Here is a 21522-nt window from a genome sequence, read left to right on the forward strand (position 1 = left end):
TTTAGGAGCAGATAAGGAAAACTGCGTATGCCCATCTTATTAGCCTTTTCAGCTCTGGTTAGGTCGTCTTTTGGGTGAGAACCAGCCCTTCTACCAACATGTAGTCATCATCTGTACCACCCAGTTTTGTTATACATAAGCTACATAGAGTTTATATATAAACTATACATATGTGGTAACTAAAGATACATATAAATATTTATTTAAACTAGAGCAAAATAGGGGAGCTGGCTGACTCAGAACATGAGACTCTTGATCTTGGGGTCCTGAGTTTGGAGCCACGAACTTACATACATACATACTTGGGGTTCCTAGGTGCTCCGTTGAGCGTCTGACTCTTGGTTTCGGCTCCAGTCCTGAATTCAGGGTCGTGGGATTGAGCCCCAGGTTGAGCTCCACGCTGGGCAGGTAGTCTGCTGGAGATTCTCCCTCTGCCCCTTTCCACCTTGCTCTCACCCAATAAATCTTAAACAACAACAACAACAACAAACACTTAAAAAATAAAGTTGGGCAACCCTGTCGGAATCCCTCTCACTCCTGAGAGCTTTTTCTGTTATCTTCACTTAATAAACTTCCATTGCTTTACTCACTGTCTGCTGTCCACCGAGATTCACTCTGACTCTGTGAGACAAAAACCTCTCTCCCCCACATCATTTTGGTGCCGAGACCTGGGATCACTTCCACTAAGGGTGAGTAAAAAGCGGACTTTTTTCTTTCCTTTCCTGGGAGACACCTCTTCCCTTAGCTGACCTTTTCTCATAAACAGCAAAACCCACACACCTGCGGCCAGTTAAAGGCAGAACTGTGCAGACGCAGTCTTAAGTCTCAGGTAATAGTCTTTGGGGAAAGGTTTGGTCAACCCTGCTTCCTCAAAGGAAGGGAATAAATGTTGGCCTAACCTTACCCAGTTCTGCTTTCTGTTCACTGGCTGGTCTTAAACGACTTTCTCCTGCCTCAGGGACTTTTTGCCTCAGGTCCTTCCAATCTCTGATAATCAGTAGGGACTTCTGACCAGGGACTCAGTTCACAGTCGCCCTTAGACTCCTCAATGCCTTTTCTAAGTACCTGGGGATTTTATGGGTTCCGTGGTCCTGCTGACTTTGTCATGTTGGGGAAGGATGTTGCCTATGGAGATATAAGTTTTATTTTGTTTTGTTTTTCATTTAAAAAGGTCTTTTCATGAGAACTTAGGTTCAGGAGGAAAATCTTTTCCTTATTTTTTGTTTCTTGGTAGGGTGTTTTTCTCTTAGGTACAGTTTAAGTTTAATCACAGCCAGGGACCCAAACCCAAGTTACTGGCAAGCAGGATTAGAGCGCTCTCTATATATGACAAGTTAGAGGGAGCCCAATGTTTCCTGAGCATTTACTGGAACACCTTGGGTATTGAAGAGGAAATTACAGACCCCCCAGCCAATTCCTTATTGGTTGCATTAGTGGCTGGGACTTTAATGGGTCATATAGCTGAGGCTTTCTTATTCCAACAACGGGAATATGAAACTATGATGATTCTAAATCTTGGGGTCTGCACCCCTCAATAGGGTCATGCTTACAAATGGGACCTCAGGTATATGGACAGAAAAAGCACCCAGGGGAAGGGAAGGGAACATAACTGACTCAAAGTAGAAACTGTTAACCTTGTTAAGCCTTTATGATTAGGGCAGATTTTTTTTGGGGGGGGGTCCAGAGAAAAAAAGGAGGATCAGGTGACGGATGGTTAAGAATGGCTACTCCTGCCAGCCTGATACCTCCTCAACCCAAGATGTTAGACCACTCTCTCAGCTTGGGTAGGAAACCATGGGACACCTTGGTTCCCAGGGGAGTGCTGGTATGTAGGGACACCACATCACCTCTATCAGGTACGGAGAACTCTTACAGGGACCTCGAGATGGGAAACCATTCTCTGCGGGGACTCCTGGATTGGGTACTGCAAAACTGGGTCATTCCCAGGGTGCCTGGGTGGCTTAGTTATTAAGCATCTGCCTTTGGCTCAGGTCATGATCATGGGGTCCTGGGATTCAGTCCTGCATCAGGATCCCTGGCCGGTGGGAAGTCTGCTTCTCCTCTCCCACTCGTCCCGCTTGTGTTCCCTGTCTGTCAAATAAACAAAATCTGAACAAAACAAAACAAAACAAAAAACTGTGTAATTCCCCTTGTAAAACTTTTCTAGTGTTTTCCATGGGTTAAACTCAGCAGTTTCTTCAAGGCAAGGTAAAACAAGGCATGACCTTCCGGTAAGACATGGTCTCTTCAGTTCCCAAGGACGCCCCCTTGTGGTGCCTTTTAACCCACTGCAAACAATCTGGATTGCAAATGTGGGAAAGGACTGAGCTCTAACACACACTACATGGCCATAGTGGGATCAGATCTCCTACAGGGAACCAGGTGGATAGACTGAGGTACCCTAAATCCATCCAAGCTTTCAGGGCCCTGACAAAAAGACCTCTAGCAGAAGGCATTTAGCCAAACATGGTGGCTAGTAAACTCCCTCCTGACATATTGGGTAATTGTCTAAATATACCTCCTCCAAATAAACCTAGATTGCTGGAGGAAACACAGGCCATCCCTAGCAAGGGGATGCGGACTCTCCCTTTCTCTCCCTCTCACTGTTCCTAATAGATGTGAGGGGCTTTTCCCTCATTCATTTCCTAGGTTAATGGCTCTAAGTGGAGCCAACCGTGGTTAGTCTCTCTCAGGACGACGAGTTTAAAGAATATTCCCCAAGCAGCTGAAACTCCTTTGTTTCAGGGAAATTTCCTGTCTTCTCTGGCCTGACATGGACTGCCTAAACCCTCCTATTGGTGGAAAAACTACTCATCTGTCCAAGCGGACGAGCTTTAGAACTGGGAACCCTTTTCTGGGTCTTCTGGCAGCACTTTACCGGTCTTTCTGCCCCACCCCCTCCTGCTTCTGCACCTTGGGTACAGACACATACACTGCTCACTACAGATCTCCCCACCTGTGTTTCAGGGGATAACTGACAATGGGGAACAAATGGACTTTTAAGAGTGGGCCCACGGGTGCCTGGGTGGCTCAGTGGGTTAAAGCCTCGGTCTTCAGCTCGGGTCATGATCCCAGGGTCCTGGGATCAAGCCCCGCATTGAGTTCTCTGCTCAGCAAGGAGCCTGCCTCTGCCTACTTGTGATCTCCGTCAAAATAAATAAAATCTTAAAAAAAAGAAAAAATAATAAGAAAAAAGCAGCTACATTTCCTTAAAAGAAAAAAAATAAGTGGACCTGGGTGGAACATAACTTGGTATTTAAACTAAATTTAAACTATAGGTCTTTAAAGTTATCACCATTAAATGTAAAGCTTGTATACTGTCAAGGTTTGCTGAAGGTCAAATAAGCTCGTATTATCTCTGTTGCAATTTGTCAGCAAAAAGATGGCTGAAACGATGGTTAATTGTATGTCTCATCTCCAAGTTTTCACAGAAAATGTTAAAAGAGCTTTCAAAGTCTTGGGGACTAAATTCACTGGACATCTAGGTCTTTCCCAAATAGGAAAAGGTGCTCAATCATTGATTCCTGATGTAGGTTTGTGCTTCTGACTACTTATTGCAAAGAAACTAAGGATATTTTAAGCTGCTGGTAAACGTACTTTGTGTGCAACCAATTCATAACTTTGCCATTTCAGGAATTCTGGTGCGACAAATCACAATGGATTACTACTTAGTTTTCACTGGAAACGAAGATTTCTAAGAATGTAAAATTAGGCAACGCTGTAGAAAAAAAGATGTGTATGAAAGACAAAAGGAATGGAATACTTTTTTTGTTGAAGGATAAAAAAACAATTTTGTCCTAGTAGAGACCGGTTGTTTGCAGAGAAATGGCGTGGGACAAAATCTCAATGCAAAAGAAAGTTGTTGGTTTGTGAAAGGAAATCTTTGAAAAGGAATTTTAGGTGTGGTCAGGATAGACTAAGATTACAATAAAGGGATTTTATAAGTACACTGGCAGAAGATTGTTAAAAAGACAAAAGTTTTCTTGAATTGCTCTTGATAAAATGTAAACAGCTATTTTCTCTTTGCCTGCCCCGAAAAACTAGTTTCTAGGTTTTGCCTTTATCAGGTCTTTGAGATGCTTAATCCTATTTAGCTAAGTGCTTTAAAACTTTCCAAGGTTTTAACAAACTTCTCCAAGACTTAAACCATGAACAAAGTCTTGTTGATTCATCAGGCTTGTTTGTCAAGTTATACTCTGGTATAAGGGTCATCACTCGATGTTCTGGCCGTTGTGAAGTGTTTATGTGACCCAGAAATAATTTGTCAGTTGTATCATAATGAACTCTCGTATCATTAACAATGTCCATTTCTGAGTTTTTGTCTTTTATAACTTTATTCTCTTGTGAAATGAGTTTATCTTCAATGGGGTTCATAAAAAGGACTTTTAGGACAAATACTGGTATTCACTATCTTTTTTTTTTTAATAAGTTTTTAAAAGATTTTATTTATTTAATTGACAGATCACATAGTAGGCAGAGAGACAGGCAGAGAGAGGGGGGAAGCAGGCTCCCTGCTGAACAGAGAGCCCGACTCGGGGCTCGATCCTAGGACCCTGGGATCAAGACCTGAGCCACCCAGGCGCCCGCCTAATGTTTTATGTTCATCCTTTTGCATGTGCTGAGGCGTGTACCATTTGCAGCTCATCGGGACTCACTGGAGCCATACCACAAGCCCCTGGACCAGCCCCTGGGTAGAGTTTAACAGCCGCGGCCCGACGCCCCATTTTGGCAGGGAGCAGCCAGAGCGGTCATCATCCCACTATTCTCTAAGGGCAGTTAGGGTTACTATTTCCAAGTGGGAGGAAAGAGGAAGGGCCAAGTGAGGCTAGGTAGGGAGAGACAGGGAGCCACGGGATCAGGCTAACAAATTCCAAAAATGTGGAGGCACGGGAAAACCAGAGATAAGGGAATAAAGTGACCACCCTGCCCTGCTCGTGGCAGGGGGGGGGGTGTCTTTTACGATAAACTTGTGGCCAACACAGAATAACCAGACCCCAAAAAGGAAGTAAGCCATTGAAGGTGTTATCACTAGTCCTTGCTCAATGGCGGTATCGGTAAAAACGTTAAAGAGATTTCAGGTCCCTGGTTCACTTTCCAGAAGAGACCAACCCTAAAGGCCTTTTTCGATTCCACTCAGGAGAGACATCATCAGTATTGGTCTTTCTCCATCTGACTTTCTTCACTTGGCATAGTTCCCTTGAGGTTTCTGAAGTACTTTGTTATTTTTAAGATCTACACCAACAGCCCTGGTGGGGTCCGTCACTTCCCTCACTCCATTTCCACTTACTGGATAAAGCAAACTTCAACACGAAGACTGAGTTCAATGAAATGGCTGTATTACTGAGCAGTTTCTCTGTCATTCAATACCATGGGTCAAGACAAGTTAAGACTTCAATACCCTTTTCCAAACCCTTCTGGAATGACTTGGAAATAATAGTTGGATGAACCCCTTTCTGAAAAAGCTTCACACACGAATCTAAGAGAACCAGCAACAACGATCACCAATGTGGTACCATCTCCTGCTTCTTTATCTGGACAGCTCCACCAGCATTCTGGCTATAGGACACAACGTCTGTGTTTGCTTCAGCATGGTGGTACCATCATTTGTAATGGTCACATCCTTCCCCATCTTCACTTATTTTTATCCTTTTGGTCCCAGGCTTGTTCTAATAGCATCAGCAACAGCTTGACCATGGAGAGATTGCTCAAGTAGCTTTGGGGTGGCTTGTTGTGGTTCTCAGGCAGCCTCGGGGGCACCCACTCAAAGAGCACCACTGCTTGGCTGTGGGAAGCCTGGAGGGTCTGGGTGGGCTCAGAAAGGAAAAACGGGTATGGATTCCAACTGGCTGAAGAGTAATGGCATACACCATTCACCACTGAGGTAGATTCGAACAGGTCACTCCAAAATATGAAACTGTGGCATATTATTTTGAACTTAAGGCAACTGAGAAATAGCACATACAGGAAAGGCTCTTTGCCCTCCACTTTTCTGCCTAAAAGCAGGGCATGCATTTCCTATGATAAAGGGTTTTTTTTGGTTTTGTTTTGTTATGGGAATACATGTGGGGGTGGGGCACAGGAGGAGATCCAGAAAGAAATCTTACATGGACTCCACACTCAACACAGAAACCAATGTATGACTTCATCTCACAACCGGGGGAGGACAACCTGAGCCGAAACAAGAGTCAGGTGCTTAACTGACTCAGCCACCCAGGCACCTCCACTTTTTATTTTCAGAGGTGTAGTTCATTGATTCATCAGTTGCATGTAACACCCAGTGCTCATTCTATCAAAGTGTCCTCCTAATGTCCCCACTCACCTCCCCTCCAGCAACACCCATTTTGTTTCCTATAATTAAGAGTCTCTTATAGTTTGCCTCCCTCTCAAATTTTCATTTACTTTTCCTTCCCCCAGGGTCATCTGTTTTGCTTCTTGAATTCCACATTATAAGTCATGTATTTGTCTTTCCCTGACTTACTTCACTTAGCGTAATACTCTCTAGTTCCATCCACCTCACGCAAATGTCAAGATTTCATGCTTTTTGATGGCCATGTAGTATTCCATCATGTATATATATATATATACCACATCTTTATTCATTCATCTGTCGATCGACATCTGGGCTCTTTCCATATTTTGGCTATTATGGATTTTGCTGCTATAAGCATTCCCCCTCCCTTTTTAAAGAGATTGTTTAAAAGTAATCTCCATCCCTAGCCTGGGGTTCGAACTCACAAGCCCAAGATTAAGAGTCACACTTTCCAGGGCGCCTGGGTGGCTCAGTGGGTTAAGCTGCTGCCTTCGGCTCGGGTCATGATTGCAGGGTCCTGGGATCGAGCCCCGCATTGGGCTCTCTGCTCAGCGGGGAGCCTGCTTCCTTCTCTCTCTCTCTGCCTGCCTCTCTGCCTGCTTGTGATCTCTCTCTGTCAAATAAATAAATAAAATCTTAAAAAAAAAAAAAGTCACACTTTCCACCAACTGAACCAGCCAGGTGCCTCAAGAAAGGTGCCCTCTTATTCCAGGAAGGAGAGCACAATTATCACTGGAGATGGAAATCAACTTCAAGAAGACCATACAAACAAACCGGACTAAAATAACCTTCACCTTCCATTAGATTTCCCCATCTATTTCCTAGTCCCTGTCCTCAGAATATACTACCCCTCTACTTTGTCTACTCCACAATTGATCACTTTTTGTTAAAATGGTCTATAAACCCTGAATCTACACATTCCTTTGAAGTTTCCACTCTTCTATAGTTTCCTGTAAAAACATCAAGATCCGTGTATTTTTTAGCTGTTAACCTGTCTGCTAAATTCCCAGGCCTCAGGTGGAGAGCCTTAGAGTATAAGGTTTTCCTCTCTATCATCTTGCCAGTGATGGGTTGACTGCAAAATGGAAGGTAGAAGTAAAGGACTTTTTATGAGCTTGTGTACTGATTGCTTAAAATCAAGAATAGTATATATCGTATTTAAACAAGTAAAAAAGGAAATTTTCATCAATTCAAGTTACTCCTAAGAACATTCTTATTAAATTCCAAGGAAAACCAACAAATTTTTAAAAAAGATACGTAAGTTTATTAAAAATTTGAAGATATTTAACAATTTAGTGAAGTCAAAAAAATAAGTTCTTTGTAAAATCTAGAAAGGTAGAATTTGGAATTAGATTTCAAAGGATTTAGAAAGAATTCCCTATAAAAGTTTTTAATGTTACATTCCTTGTCAAACTGGGACTTGGGAGGGCCTTCGGCATTCCATCCCTGACTGCCTGCCTTGAGAATTAAGTCCGCAGCAGCAAAGGAAACTGGCTAGACGAGAGATGCACATTCACTCTGATCCAAGTGTAGCAAAAAGCACCAGGTTTCTTACTTACTAGAATGTAGCTTCTACTGCAATTTCTTAGAGCCATGAACCTTTAGAATCCATCTTCCCCACTCAAAGAGCCATTTTCGCCTTTGTCTTAATACCTCGGAGTACTCGCCAAGAGTTAAAGCTCCTGCTGAACTATCACCACGGGACTCCTTAGATGAAGGCAGGTAAAAAACAGTCTCAGAGGATGGTTTACTCTGTTCTATTCTTTCACATCTCAAATTCAGGTGGCTGGTCACAGTTTTTAGGCAGGTAGAAATGCGTTAAAAATTTCAGAACTCACGGTAATCTTTTCCAGAAGTAGATTAAGATCACTGCCGTAAAGCATGACAGAAGAGCCTGGACCAGCAGTCTTTTCCAAGACAGCAGCGCGGGTGTGAAGAAGAGACAAAAGCCATCCTGCAAGGGGGAGGGATAGGCAGTGAGACTGGTGCAGAATCCCCCACAGCTGAACTTCATGAAATACACTAGTGCTTTGGGATTAAACAGCAAGGAAACTTTTGGATTTAAAGCATAGAGGCAACCTGTACTTCGGAAACTGAGTTTGGATTTGTAAGGAATCCAACAGGGCAAAGAAGAACATAGGAGACACAACTTTGTCACAGCAAGAATACTTATCTTTTGATTTGCACCCCCCCCCATTTTTAAGAGGACACCAACCCCCTCACCCACCAAATAATCTGATTAAAAATGGGCAGAGGGGTGCCTGGGTAGCTCAGTAGGTTAAGCATCTGCCTTCGGCTCAGGTCATGATCCTGGGGTTCTGGGATCGAGCCCCACATCAGGCTCTCTGCTTAGCAGGAAGACTGCTTCTTCCTCTCCCACTCCCCCCTGCTTGTGTTCCCTCTCTCATTGGGTCTCTCTGATAAATAAAAATCTTAAAAAAAAAATGGCAGAGGACCTGAATGGACCTTTCTCTGAAGAAGACCTACAAATGGCTAAAGGACCCATGAAAAGATGCTCAGCATCACACATCGTCAGGGAAATGCAAATCTAAACCACAGCGAGAGGTCACCTCACACCAGTCAATGTCTAGTATCAAAAATACAGTAAGTGTTGAAGATTTGGAGAAAAGGGAACTGTTTACGGGAATGTAAACTCATGCAGCCACTATAGTATGGAAAACAGTATGGCAGTTGCTTAAAAAAAATTCAAACAGGAATGGTGTATGACCCAATAATTCCATTTCTGGGTATTTATCTGAAGAAAACAAAAACATTAAATTGAAAAGATATATGCACCCCTGTGCTCATTACAGTGGTATTTACAATAGCCCAACTATGGTACAACCAAGCATCCATCGACAGGCTAATGGATAAATAAGATGTAGTATTTATACAATAGAGTATTAGCCATAAAGATGGAGCTCTCGCCACCTGAACCAACATGGGTGGACCCAGAAGACATTATGCTAAGTGAAGCAAGTCAGAAAGACACAAAACATGATTTATATGTGGAATTTAAAAAATGAAAGAACTGAACAAACATAATAGAAATGGGCTTATAAATACAAAAAACTGGAAGAGAGGTGGGTGGGAAGATAGGCCAAATAAAAAATAAAACCATGAAGCATTTTTATTATTTATTTACTATTTTTTTTTTAAAGATTTTCTTTATTTATTTGTCAGAGAGAGAGCGAGCGAGAGCGAGCGAGAGCGAGCACAGGCAGAGTCAGAGGGAGAAGCAGGCTCCCTGCGGAGCAAGGAGCCCGATGTGGGACTCGATCCCAGGACGCTGGGATCATGACCTGAGCCCAAGGCAGCTGCTCAACCAACTGAGCCACCCAGGCGTCCCTTATTTACTATTTTTTAAAATTTTACTTATTTCAGAGATGGAGCACCAGCTGGGGTGGGGAGGGCACGGGGAGGAGGAAGAGGGGGAATACAAGGGGAGAGGGGCAGAGGGAGAAGTGGACTACTCCGTGCTAGGCAGGGAGCCTGAGGTAGGGGTCTATCCCAGGACACCAGGATCATGACCGGAGCTGAAGGCAGATGCTTAATCAACTGAGCCACTGAGAGGCCCCTCATTTCAATCACTATACTGTACACCCGAAATCATTAACACTGTAAGTTAATTATACCAAATTTTAAGTTAAGAAAAATTTTAAAATTTCAAAGAAAAAAAAAAAACCTAAGAGGATCATAGACTACTTTACCAACTGGCAAATCGCTAGGTTGAAATTGATCATCGAAGACAGTAATACAAGAAGCTCCATTCAGGGGGCACCTGGGTGGCTCAGTGGGTTAAAGCCTCTGCCTTCCGCTTAGGTCATAATCCCAGGGTCCTGGGATTGAGCCCCATATCGGGCTCCCTGCTCAGGGGGGAGCCTGCTTCCTTTCCTCTCTACCGGCCTCTGCCTATTTCTGATATGTCAAATAAATAAAATGTAAAAACAAGGAAAGAGGCTCCATTCAGAAAAATGGAGAGGAAATGAATGAAGTCTGGAGAGTGGCTTTTTTAAATGCAGGGGAAGGGAAAGAGAGAGAAGAGTGCAGAGGGGAGAGAGAATCTTCAGCAGGCTCTGTGCCCTGCTGGAGCGACTCAATCTCACAACCCTGAGGTCAGGACCTAAGCCAAAAATCAAGTCTGACATTTCACCCACTGAGCCACCAAGGCGCCCTGAGATAGTGGCATTTAAGTGTAGCTGGGAGAGGTATGGCCATGTCTTTACTCAACTGGGGGAATCTGGGCCTCTTGATGCTAAAGGAATAGTCCTTAGTCAATGCTATTGAGTCAAAATGAAAATAAGAACTATGAGCTCCTTCCAATCAATTTCCTCTAATTACAGAGGGCCCTTCAGAGCCAAATGCCTTAAAAAGGGCTCAGGTCCTTTCTTAAGAGTGCCCAGGCCTGGATGATTGAAGAACAGCACACAGGCCAAGAAGAACACAGGAGTTAATGCTAACAACTCGAACTGTTCATAGACAGTCAAGGTTCTGATTCCCATACTACCTCTCCTCCACAAATGGGGCCAATTTCCTCACAATAGGGGATGCCAGCTACCAACAGGAACTAAATTTCCGGTCTTCCTTTTTTTAAAATTTTTATTTATTATTTAACAGAGAGACAGCAAGAGAGGGAACACAAGGAAGGGGAAGAGAGAGGGAGAAGCAGGCTTCCTGCTGAGTAGGGGGCCAACAGCGGGATTCAATCATCCCAGGATCCTGGGATCACCACTGGAGCCTAAGGCAGACACCTAACCATTGAGCCACCCAGGTGCCCCTCCACCCCTTAGTTCCTTTCTTAATAGCTGGTTCCAACATTTTGGCCAAATTCATTATGTAACTTGGGTCACTGCAGTCCTTGACTCAAGACCAGGAAGGAAGAGAGGAAAAGACCAGGAGTCTCGCTAAGAAACCAAGAGGCATACTCTCCTCATACTGAAGGGTGGGTGGGCTTCCCTTGATCACTGACGGGGTTCAGGAGCTGCAGGGCAGAAATCAACGACCTGCAGCTGAAAGCCCAGGCACCTGGTTATCACTCAGTGAGGGGCTGGGTGCAAAGGGCTGGAAGTTAAGGAACCCTGAGTCAACACCACCACTGGGTGCCTGAGCACACCACTTCTGGTAGCTAAGAAGTGTCGGGGCCTGGGCAGGGGAATGCCTTTTCACTTGTTACGGTTTTATGCTGGTGCTCTCCAAACGTTAACAGGCAGAGGAGAGTTCTCACCCACCTGGCCCAGGGTCACCCCACTGCTGACTTTACCAGTTTGGGGATCTGTGAGCTAAGCGTCCAGCCCTAACGTGGGCGTGGGCGCATCCGAAAACCCCTAAGACCGGCAAGGGTAAGGCCAAAGTGTGCCAAGCAGGTCATGCGCGGCTGCTTTAGAATGAGTTAATAGAGAGCGGTCTAGCGAGGGCGGTGTCTGCCAGTCTGACCACCAGGAGAGGAAGCCCGACTTAACACTGGAAATCCTCGTCTTGCTGAAAGGAACGCCTCATGCGGATGACCCCGCGAGCCTCCTCCCGCGGTCGGGCCATTGGAGCGCGCCCCCGGCTGCCTACCCGCCCCCGCGTCCCCCCCGCGCTCACCCAGCCGCCGTGCGCCTCCAGCCAGGCGCGGTGCTGCCCTGTGAGCCGACCGCAGAGGAAGTCCACCAGGCGCCGGCAGTCTTGGCGAACGCTGGCCTCCCACTCCCCCAGCTCCAGTTCCAGTTCCGGGTCCGGCCCCAAGTTCGAGCAGGCCCCCGACGGCGGGCGCTCCAGCAGCGTTCCCGCGAAGGTCACGAGCGCCACCACACGGCCCCAGCTTAGGGCTTGGGGGTGGGCGAGTATCTCCCGCTCCAACTGAGCCACCAGCTCGACGCGGTTGCCGCCGTAGCCGCGGTAATCCGACAAGAAGCGCTCGTGACGCTGCCGCACGACGGCGGCCACCGAGCGCAGCACCGCGGCCTCGCGCGTAGACGGCGACCGCGCGGGGGTGCCGGGGCCGCGGGCGCAGTACTCCAGGTAGTCGGTCAGCAGCTGCGCCGTGCGCTCCCTCAAAGCGTCCGCCATGGCCCGACCTCTCCCCGCGCTGCCCGACCCGACCCGGTTTTCTAGGTCCCGCTGCGCCTCCGCCCAGGGAGGGGCCGCCACACCCATCCCCGGTTCGGCCCGGTAGTTGTTTTTCTAGGTCGGGAGAGGAGCCTTTGATGGGAATCCCATCCGCACCTGTTCCAGCCCCAAAAGCCAGGCCCCGTGGTCTGCACGCGCTCACAGGGCGATAAGAGACTGAATGAGGCCTTTTGTGGGGGGTGGGGGTGGTGATTATTGTTTAGCTCTGGGGCTGGGGAACCCAGAGGGGACAGTTTGGGAAGTTGAGCCAGACTTTTGCCTTCTCTTAAGAAGAGGTTGACAAAGGCTACCCACAGCCCTCCACGGACGACTCCATTGCGAGGATCATTATCTCCCGATTGGACGGAAGCCGCAGGTGTGTGTGCTGGGGATACCGGCCTGTGGATCTGGCATATGCGGCAGGAAACAGGATACACGGCTCAGGCTGCGGGAGTGCCAGTACTGGCCGTGTCCATTCATTCACTGGTATTTATTCAGAGCCTGTTAGCGCTGGAATGTAATGCAAACCAAGGTGTGTGGCCCCTGCTCTCAAGAACCCTACAGTCTGGTGCTTGAAACAAAGAAACAGCCCCCCACAGCAGAGTTTAATTATCACTATAGCCGGAATGGCTGAGTACCCAGCTCCAGGATAGTGGCTGCTTCTGGTAGCTACCATTTCTATATTGCTTACAATTCTCTTTACTTTTTACTGGCAAATTTCTCATTATTCCAAGGCTCTATTATAGTTAGCATCCCCCCCCCCTTTTTTTAAATAGATTTTATTTATTTACTTGACAGAGAGAGAGAGAGAGAGAGAGAGATCACAAGTAGGGAGAGCGGCAGGCAGAGAGAGAGGGGAAAGCAGGCTCCCCGGGGAGCAGAGAGCCCGATTCGGGGCTCCATCCCAGGACCCTGAGATCACGACCCGAGCTGAAGGCAGAGACTTAACCCACTGAGCCACCCAGGTGCCCCTATAGTTAGCATTTCTTATATTAACCTTTCTCTGTTCATGATACTGTATGGCTTCTTTCTCCTGATTGGTCCCAGACTGACACAAAATTGGTATTAGCAGTAAAAATTCTGTGGGTGCAGTGGTCTGGATTATGTTTCACCCTGGTCCCACTCAGGGTGAAAGAGGAGTTGGTGCCCCTTGTTTCACCTACAAGAAAGAAGAGGCAAGACATTTGGGAGGTCCTTTCGGATTTGGGAGGCAACATACACCACGTATGAGTGTGTGAATTTGACCCATCCTCAGGCTGGTGGATTGGGAGGAACAAGAGAAGATTCTATAGTACATTTAGGCTGTACTACAAGCTGCTCTACCACCTGGGTCTTATGCTCCACCAGATCCAATGATCTGTGTGTGACATGCCAAAGAGGGATCCTGTATGGACATTCCAGCAAATGCCAATAGGAGAATTACAGCACAGACCTCTAGGTTTTCAAAGCAAATCTGTGTTCTTCTCTGCACATAGCTATTCTCTTTTCAAAAAGCAGGTTCTGACTTGCTACTGGACCTTGGTAGAGTCCGGATGGCTAACCATGTGCTATCAGGTGACCATGTAGCTTAGAGTCCGGATGGCTAACCATGTGCTATCAGGTGACCATGTAGCTTGAGCTCTCATCGTGTGGATGTTGTCTGACCTACCTAGACATAAAGTTGGGCACACCCAGCAGCAATCTGTGCATCTCTCTGTATACAAGACTGAACTCAGGCAGTTCCATTAGGTACAAGTAAATTGCATGAGTAGGTGGCTCAGAATCCTGCAACACCAATTCTTACTGCTTTTCCTCCTCCCTCATCCCATGTCTATGGCCTCCAAGGGATTGCTTATGATCAGTTGACTGAGAGAGAAAAACTCAAGCCTGGATTACAGATGGGTCCACATGATGTGTGGTACCACATGCAAATGGACAGGAGGAGCAGCACAGCCCCCCTCAGCGGGGACTGTGAAGACGCTGGTAAAGGAAAATCTTCCCAGGGGGCAGGGATTCCAGCCAGGTATTTGACTGTCCACTATGTCTGGAGGGACAGATGGCCATAGTACCCATCTATACTGGTTCTTGGGCAGTTGCTGGATGGTCAGGGCCTTGAGAAGACAAGGCCTGGAAGATTGGTGCTAAGGAAATCTTGGAAAGAGTTATTGTCTAGATGCCTCTGAATGGGTACAGGCTGAAAATATTCATGTCCCATGTGAATATCAGGAGCAGACTCTTAATAATCAGACAGACAAACTTCTGTGCTCTGTGAATGTCAGAGAGCTTCTTTACCCAGCTAGCTTGGTGCTGATTCTGTGAGTCTGCAAGCAAAGAGGCCCCGGCAGCAAGGAGAGTGTATGGCAACAATGGGATTCTCCCTACAAAGGCTGAGCTGGCCATTGGTACTGGTGGGTACCAATGTGGGTCTGCCACATCAGGGGTTCGTGTATAGCGAGCCAAATGAATTTCCTCAGAAGGGATTATAAATCTCTGTGCATCAAGCTCCCATTTGAACTCTTTTTGACATCTTATGGGTTCCTTGTGGAGTTAAATGTTTTTCTATATGGTCATATTTTATTTGCCAGGGACTCATGATTTTACCTGATTAAATATAATATAATGCTATTATTTTAGCAACAAGCTCAGTTTTTTTCTTAGATTTGGAGTAGTTGGTTGTGGGTGGTGAATCCTCTGGCCTGGCCATTAGCTAACTCCTAATAATTATCAGGTGAACCAAACAGCAAGTGAACAAATGAGCCTCTACACAGAATTTCTGATCCACACCATGCAAGGAAGCAGTTTGTAGTCAGATTTGGTTAAAATCCTTGCTCTGCCACTAAGGAGCTGTGCAACCATGAGCAAATTATCCAGCTCTTCTAGCTTCAATTTCCCTAAAAAATGGAGGTAATAACTGCACCATCCAGCTGTTACAAGGATTATGGGACTTGGTGTATGCAAGGTGCTTTGCACAGTGCTTGGTACATAGGGCAAGTTCTTTACAGAGAAATTTTTTATTATAGGTATGAACTAACCAGGGTTACTATGTTCACTTGTCCCACTTTTAACCAAAATCAAAATGTAACATTTTGGTAAGCCTTACCTATCTGGTTTCTTGTTTTTGCTTTTTTTTTTTTTTTTAAGATTTTATTTATTTATTTGTCAGAGTGAGCACAGGCAGAAAGAGTGGCACGCAGAGGCAGACGGAGAAGCAGGCTCCCGCTGAGCAAGGAGCCCAATGCGGGACTCAATCCCAGGATGCTGGAATCATGACCTGAGCTGAAGGCAGCAGCTTAACCGACTGAGCCACCCAGGCGTCCCTGGTTTTGCTTTTTTAAATACTGAAAATACCTATGGAGTACCTACTATTTTTCCATATATCTGTAGATTTAGCAGCTTTATTGTGATAACTGTGCAGCCATCACCACTAATTCCATGACCTCAAAGGAAATCCTGTATCCATTGGCAGTCCCTCCCCATTCATCCCATCTGAGCCCCAAGCAACCACCAAATGACTTTCTGTCTCTGTGGATTTGCCTGTTCCAACTATTTCATGTGAACAGAATCACACACTGTGTAGTCCATTGCGTCTGGCTTTTTTCGCTCAGCACAATTTTTTCAAGGTTCATCTACGCTGTGGCATGAACCAGGACTTCATTCCGCTTCCACTGCCAAATGATATCCCGTTGCCTGATATACCGCCCTTTGTTCTTCTGTTCATCGGTTGTTGAACATTTGAGATGTTCCACTTTGGGCTACTGTGCACATTTGTGTTCAAGTTTCTGTGTGGGCATGTTTTCATTTTTCTTGGGTTACAGACCGAGGGATGTGAAGCCACCTATTATCGGGGAGCACAGATAGGTTAACCTGTGCTTCGTGGTTCCTGGTTTACAATAAGGCCAAGTGTTCACCAGTGGTGTATAGGTTAGATAAGCTTAGGTTCGAAGATGGGCATTTTCTGTTGTCACACTCACCTTTAGCTCTTCAGAGTTATTCTTGAGCCACGAACAGAGCATCGCTCCTGATGTCATCCCCTCATGAGAGGGTCAGCATCCTTTCTACAGTGACACAAACACACTCACTTCATTTTTTTTTGTCACCAGAAATGGGGGTCAGCCCACGGTGGAGACGGACCAGTCCCGAAGGCCAGCCTAGCTCCAGCCACATCCCATCTAGAGAACAATGGGTTTATGGTATGTCGTGAAGAGTGGCCCGATTCTCTCCTATCACAGGTGAGACGGTGAGTGGTTTAGCCTCATGTTCTTGCAAAGGATCCAGAGAGACAAAAAGATTAACTGAGTGCCTTCCCCCACATTGCCTCCTCGGCATTCCTGGCCCACCTCAGTCCTGCCCAGTCCAGATCTCTAGGAACTGTATATTTTTAGGACGTTTTTTTAAAAAAAAAATTTAAAGATTCTACTTATTTATTTGATAGACAGAGATCAAAAGTAGGCAGAGAGGCAGGCAGAGAGAGAGGAGGAAGCAGGCGCCCCTTGGAGCTGAGAGCCCGATGCAGGGCTTGATGCCAGGACTCTGGGATCATGACCTGAGCTGAAGGCAGAGGCTTTAACCCACTGAGCCGCCCAGGTGCTCCTGTATTATTTTTTTTAAAAAAAGACTTAAGAGAGAGAGAGAGAACAAGCTGGGGGAGGGGCAGAGAGAGAAGGGGAGACAAGCAGACTCCCCACTCAGCAGGAAGCCCGTTGCTGTGATGCTCAATCCCAGGACCCCAAGATTGCGAACAAGCATCAGACGCTTAACAAACTGAGCTACCCAGGTGCCCCCAGGACCTGTATTTTTAACCTGCTGTTGACCCGAGTTTTCTCAGCAGGCAAATTTGGGAGACGCAGATCTACAAATTCTTGCTCAGCCAGCTCTCCGGGGCTCAGAGGAAGCCAGCAGACAGCAATAGGGCCCCGACCCCAACCCTGGTTAATCTATCCTATCTGCTGGGCTTACCCCCAGGATCCCAACTGCCCTCCTTGGAAAAGCTTTTCAGCAGTCCGAAGACCCCAGTTGGTCTCTAGCCTCTCCCACTGCCTCTCTGTGTCCCCTTAGAACCTCCTCTGAGGGCCTCTCCTCCAGCTCTCCTCAGTGACCCTCATCCTTATCCCTCTTTTTTCCAAGCACCCCGTAAGGGTGTTCTCACTCAGTGGGGCTTGAGAAGAGCTCATTAGCCCATCTGCTGTTTCAAAGTCGAGTTCCAAACCTAAGACCCTTTCGGGGGAGGGGGGGCCAGATCAAAATTATTTTAAATATGTAATAATACTCACCCTTTCTCTATATGTGTGTCCTTTAAGACTCTCACTCTCTGGGGAGTTATCCAGAAGCTCCTGATATGTGGGGAAAGAATCACCAGTGGGATGTGTGCTTCTGTATTCTTGTGTTTTACTGTTTTCCTCAGCTTTAATTTCTAATATGATAAATATTGATAGATATAACCCACATAACCAAAAAGCTCAATAAGTTTTAGGAGTGTAGAGGGATCATTAAGACCAAACACTGGAGAACCAGGGGCCCAGATGAACCTCTAATTGGCGACAGCGACTAAGTGGCTAATTGGAGACATGCGTGGGGGCTGCTCAAGGAGGGGGAGGAAATGAGGGAGGGTTGAAGGGAAGAAAGAGCACAGGAAGGGGAACCAGGAGGATGGGAGGAGATGGGGGTAGGCATGGAACAACGAGAAGGAGCGAGAAGGGAGAAGGGGGACATAGGAAGGGGAGGGATGGTGGACAGATGGAGGAAGCAGGGAGCCAACCCTTGTTGAAAATAAGCCAAAGACTGAGGACGGTGCTTTATGTATTTCAGTGCCGTCCCTCCACACGCCAGCGAGCTGAGGCTGAGAGGGCTTCAGATATCACGTAGGCTGGAACTGGTAGAGCTGGGTCGGAACCTAGGTGCACATCGTTTGGGCCCACGCTGTCCCCCTCTAACTTGCAGCAGAGTCCGGGTATCAGCACTGCCCCCTGCTTGCTTGCTCGCTGGCCAAGCAGCCATGAGAGTCTGGGATCCAAACCCCTTTATGACCTTTCGCCACCTGTAGGATGGAGGGAAGGTGCAGAGGAGGTCACAGGATGGAAGAGGGGAGTGGGTATGGAGGGCCTGCCTCTGGCTCATGGCAGGGTAGGGCTGGCAGCCAGGCCCCACGTCCGTGATGCCGGCCGCCCACTCCAAAGCAGCTGCCTTGATTTTGGTTCACAGGGATTTCCCATAAATGCCCATCACTGCAGCCCTCCTTACCTGACCCCCGTTCCTGCCCATGCTTGGTCTTCCCTGGCTGCGCACACCTGAGAGCGCGTCTGTGTGGACCCTCCACCATAGCTGGTTTGGTAGGTTTGCCCCCAAGTCCTCCAAAAAAAAGAAAAACTGACTACAAAACTCCACTCAGCGTTATTTTCAATATGCAAAATAAAATTTATTACCTGGAGTTACCCTTGGAGTCTCCACATGGTGTGGCATGTTACAAACCAAGTGTTTCACGGATAAATACTAAACAACACCCACTGTGAAATCAAATGCTTCCAGGGGAGGTGGCTTACTGCCCATGGGGATAAGTGAGTGTACTAGGGAATACTTCACAGGTTTTTTTTTTTTTTTCCCGTAGCTTTTTTTGATTGGAAAGTTATAGGACTGTTTTTGCACATATACTGAAGATGCTCTCTGCTTCTCCAAACATCTAACCTTGAATTTGCTTCCCTTTAGTCTTGGTGGGTGACTTTTCTTCTGTCCTGTCTTCCTTCACTATTGGAAAGTCCAGATCAGAGTGCAGAGACACTAAAGGGTCTGTAGGGGAGAGAAAGACCAGGAGCAAACTCTGGGACCTCCTGGGAGTGGAGCTGGGGAATCCTGTGAGAGGCACCCTGGGACCTGATTCCTTCAGCAGCTGGCTGGAATTGGGGAGATCCTGTGCCCATTTCCTCGAGCCCCTGCCCAGCCTGGAATCCACCGGGGGAGAGGAGAGGAATGGCTGAAAAATGGACCCTTTGGACCAACTTCCTCCTTCCCTCTGGGCTCTCTGGAGTTAAGCAGGGGCCTTGTACATTTCTCTCTCTATCCCAGGGCGCGCTGTGTAGTAAAACCCTCATTAAAACGTTTGCTTGGGCTGGATCTAATCACCATATTTACTTAAAAGAACTGATGGAAAAGCTAGCCCGTTTTTTTTTTGTTTTTTTTTTTTTGAGGGACTTGCCCATTAGGATACCTGCACAAGTCATTCTGAGGGTGGACCAGGGAACACATCCTGATGTTTGCAGGAGGCCAGCCAGGTCTAGGCCTGTCTGCTGACTAGGCCCTGCGGCAGCTCTGGATGGTCTCTCTGAGCTGCAGGGCCTGGAGCTGGGCCCACAGGACCAGAACCACAATGAGGAGTGGGGGCAGGCTGGAGCAGGGCCCAGAGAGGAGATTGGATGATCCAGGACTTATGGGCACCGCAGGAGCCCAGAACACCCACAGGGCAGGCCTCAACCAGGGAAGACTTCCAGTGTGTGAGCTGACCTGCTATTTCTCCAAGGAATGCATGCTATCTTCATGAACAAGGAGTTTTCTAAAACGAAGAATAAGCCTCAATGCCTTAAAAATGAGGAAAAGAAGGGATCTTAAAACAAAAACACTTGATGTCTTCCAGGAGGAAATGCTGATTTTCAAATAAAGACAAGTAGTTTGTGTGTTATTTTTTTCTCCATAGAAGAGAAGCAAAGACATTATCACCTGGGACCTATCAACTAATTCATGTAATTATATTTTCAATGCAATAAATATGAATATGCTTCATATGGATATGATCTACGATGACACTTGTAGTATCCTGAGTGGATACTACTAATTCTAATACATCTAATACTATGAACAGGTTTTTAAATAGGTTTACTGCGTGTGTTCCCACAAGGTTTTGCTCTGAGGAGCCTTTGTGTCACAAACAGCATTCAGCTTTTCACTCAAATGACAGGAAATATCCCGTCCAAGGGAGCCGTCACATCATCACAGAAGTCCTAAAGCAAACATCCCATCTACTCTATGTGCATCTCTCCTCTATTTGTGACAGTTCACACAGAAGGAAATATTTGACGTGAAAAAGACAATGCGAGACTGAAAAAGAGACTTTTAAAATAAAAACATATTTTCAAAAGGGATTGTGTCTGATTATGTTCAGAATTTGAATTTTCTTTTATCACAGACCCCTCAACATGGTCTGCCTCGCGCGGTCCGTTAAGGTCAGCACTTCTAGAGGAAAGTTCCAGAAGGCACAGGGCACCCTGAGAGGAATCAGATTTTAGAGTGCTCTGAAAACAAATGTGGTTCAAGGAAGTACTAGGGGATTTATTAAATGCTGAATCCGTGTGGTAATAGAACGCGTGGAGACCATATAATTAGAATAACCTTAAAAATGGATACGTTTTAAAAAGTGTTCAAAATGCAAAACACTGGACTTGAAGGTGTTCTAGTGCTGAAGGCCCACACCAGGATCTTTCCAGGGGTGGTCGTTTTAAAAGTAATATCGGTCCGGGCTCCTTTAAGCTACATTGCAATAACCCTCAGGTTCTCTAGAAGAAAATCTATTTCCATTTGGCGGTTTCAAATTCTACCCTCAGATGCCAATGTGTGCATTGTGAGGAGACGATTAGGCCCAGACCTGCAAAGCCACAAAGAGATAATTGTTAGTCCCTTTAGTTAAGGACCTGTGAAACTTGAGTTTAAAAAGATAAAATCAAGGTCAATCTCACACATACACCCCAAAATGAAGCACACACATTTCTTGGATGGTAACACCTTACTCCTGGCTACTCAAAGGTGCCTCTTCGGCCCTGCCTCTTCCCCTAGCTCTGCTCAGTCATCCACGGGATATCTGCGGGTGACACAGGCTGAGTACCAAAACCAAAACCATCTGTACTCACAAACATCCTTGAGTCATTCATGTGACTTTACTAACTCAGGAAACTCTTGCCCTGGAAGAGGAGCTCACAGATAATTTTGTTGTTTATTTCAGGAACCTCACAGAAATCCTTGGTTTATCCCAAGATTAGACCACTCAACTACTCTCTTCAGAAAAGACACTCACTTCTCAGGCATACACAGAGCATCACAAATGATGGTTACTTTTCAAGACTGTCTTCAAAATCCTCTCCCTCCCCCAACTATGTGTCCAGCAA

At 46.4% G+C, this 21522-nt stretch overlaps 2 protein-coding genes and 1 long non-coding RNA gene across 5 annotated transcripts in view; all 3 read right to left on the reverse strand.

The window, feature by feature from the left end:
- Positions 1-12379, reverse strand: part of BCL2L10 (BCL2 like 10) — a 36055-nt gene extending 23676 nt beyond the window's left edge. The window contains exons 1-3 of one of the 2 annotated variants that reach the window (XM_004755411.3): positions 11897-12379; positions 8149-8264; positions 416-465 (exon numbers count right to left, since the gene is read on the reverse strand). In XM_004755411.3, the coding sequence (XP_004755468.3) occupies positions 453-465; positions 8149-8264; positions 11897-12361 (594 nt within the window). In that variant the 5' untranslated portion in view covers positions 12362-12379 and the 3' untranslated portion in view covers positions 416-452. Of the gene's footprint in view, positions 1-415; positions 466-8148; positions 8265-11896 lie in introns of those variants that run through there. The other variant, XR_006602906.1, reaches the window with a different exon arrangement.
- A 3381-nt stretch (positions 12380-15760) lies between these two features.
- LOC123388321 lies at positions 15761-16836 on the reverse strand. The gene is made up of 2 exons (XR_006602886.1): positions 16351-16836; positions 15761-16214 (listed from the first exon to the last, which is right to left on the reverse strand). It is a non-coding gene; the product is annotated as an uncharacterized LOC123388321 (long non-coding RNA).
- A 1930-nt stretch (positions 16837-18766) lies between these two features.
- GNB5 (G protein subunit beta 5) overlaps positions 18767-21522 on the reverse strand; it is a 43698-nt gene continuing 40942 nt past the window's right edge. For both annotated transcript variants that reach the window (XM_045067840.1, XM_045067841.1), the window contains one exon: positions 18767-21005. In XM_045067840.1, the coding sequence (XP_044923775.1) occupies positions 20994-21005 (12 nt within the window). In that variant the 3' untranslated portion in view covers positions 18767-20993. The remainder of the gene's footprint in view (positions 21006-21522) is intronic.

The sequence above is a fragment of the Mustela putorius genome, unplaced genomic scaffold (assembly GCF_011764305.1).
Source record: "Mustela putorius furo isolate JIRA1106 unplaced genomic scaffold, ASM1176430v1.1 tig00003898_pilon_pilon_pilon, whole genome shotgun sequence".
In the NCBI taxonomy this organism is placed as follows: Eukaryota; Metazoa; Chordata; class Mammalia; order Carnivora; family Mustelidae; genus Mustela; species Mustela putorius.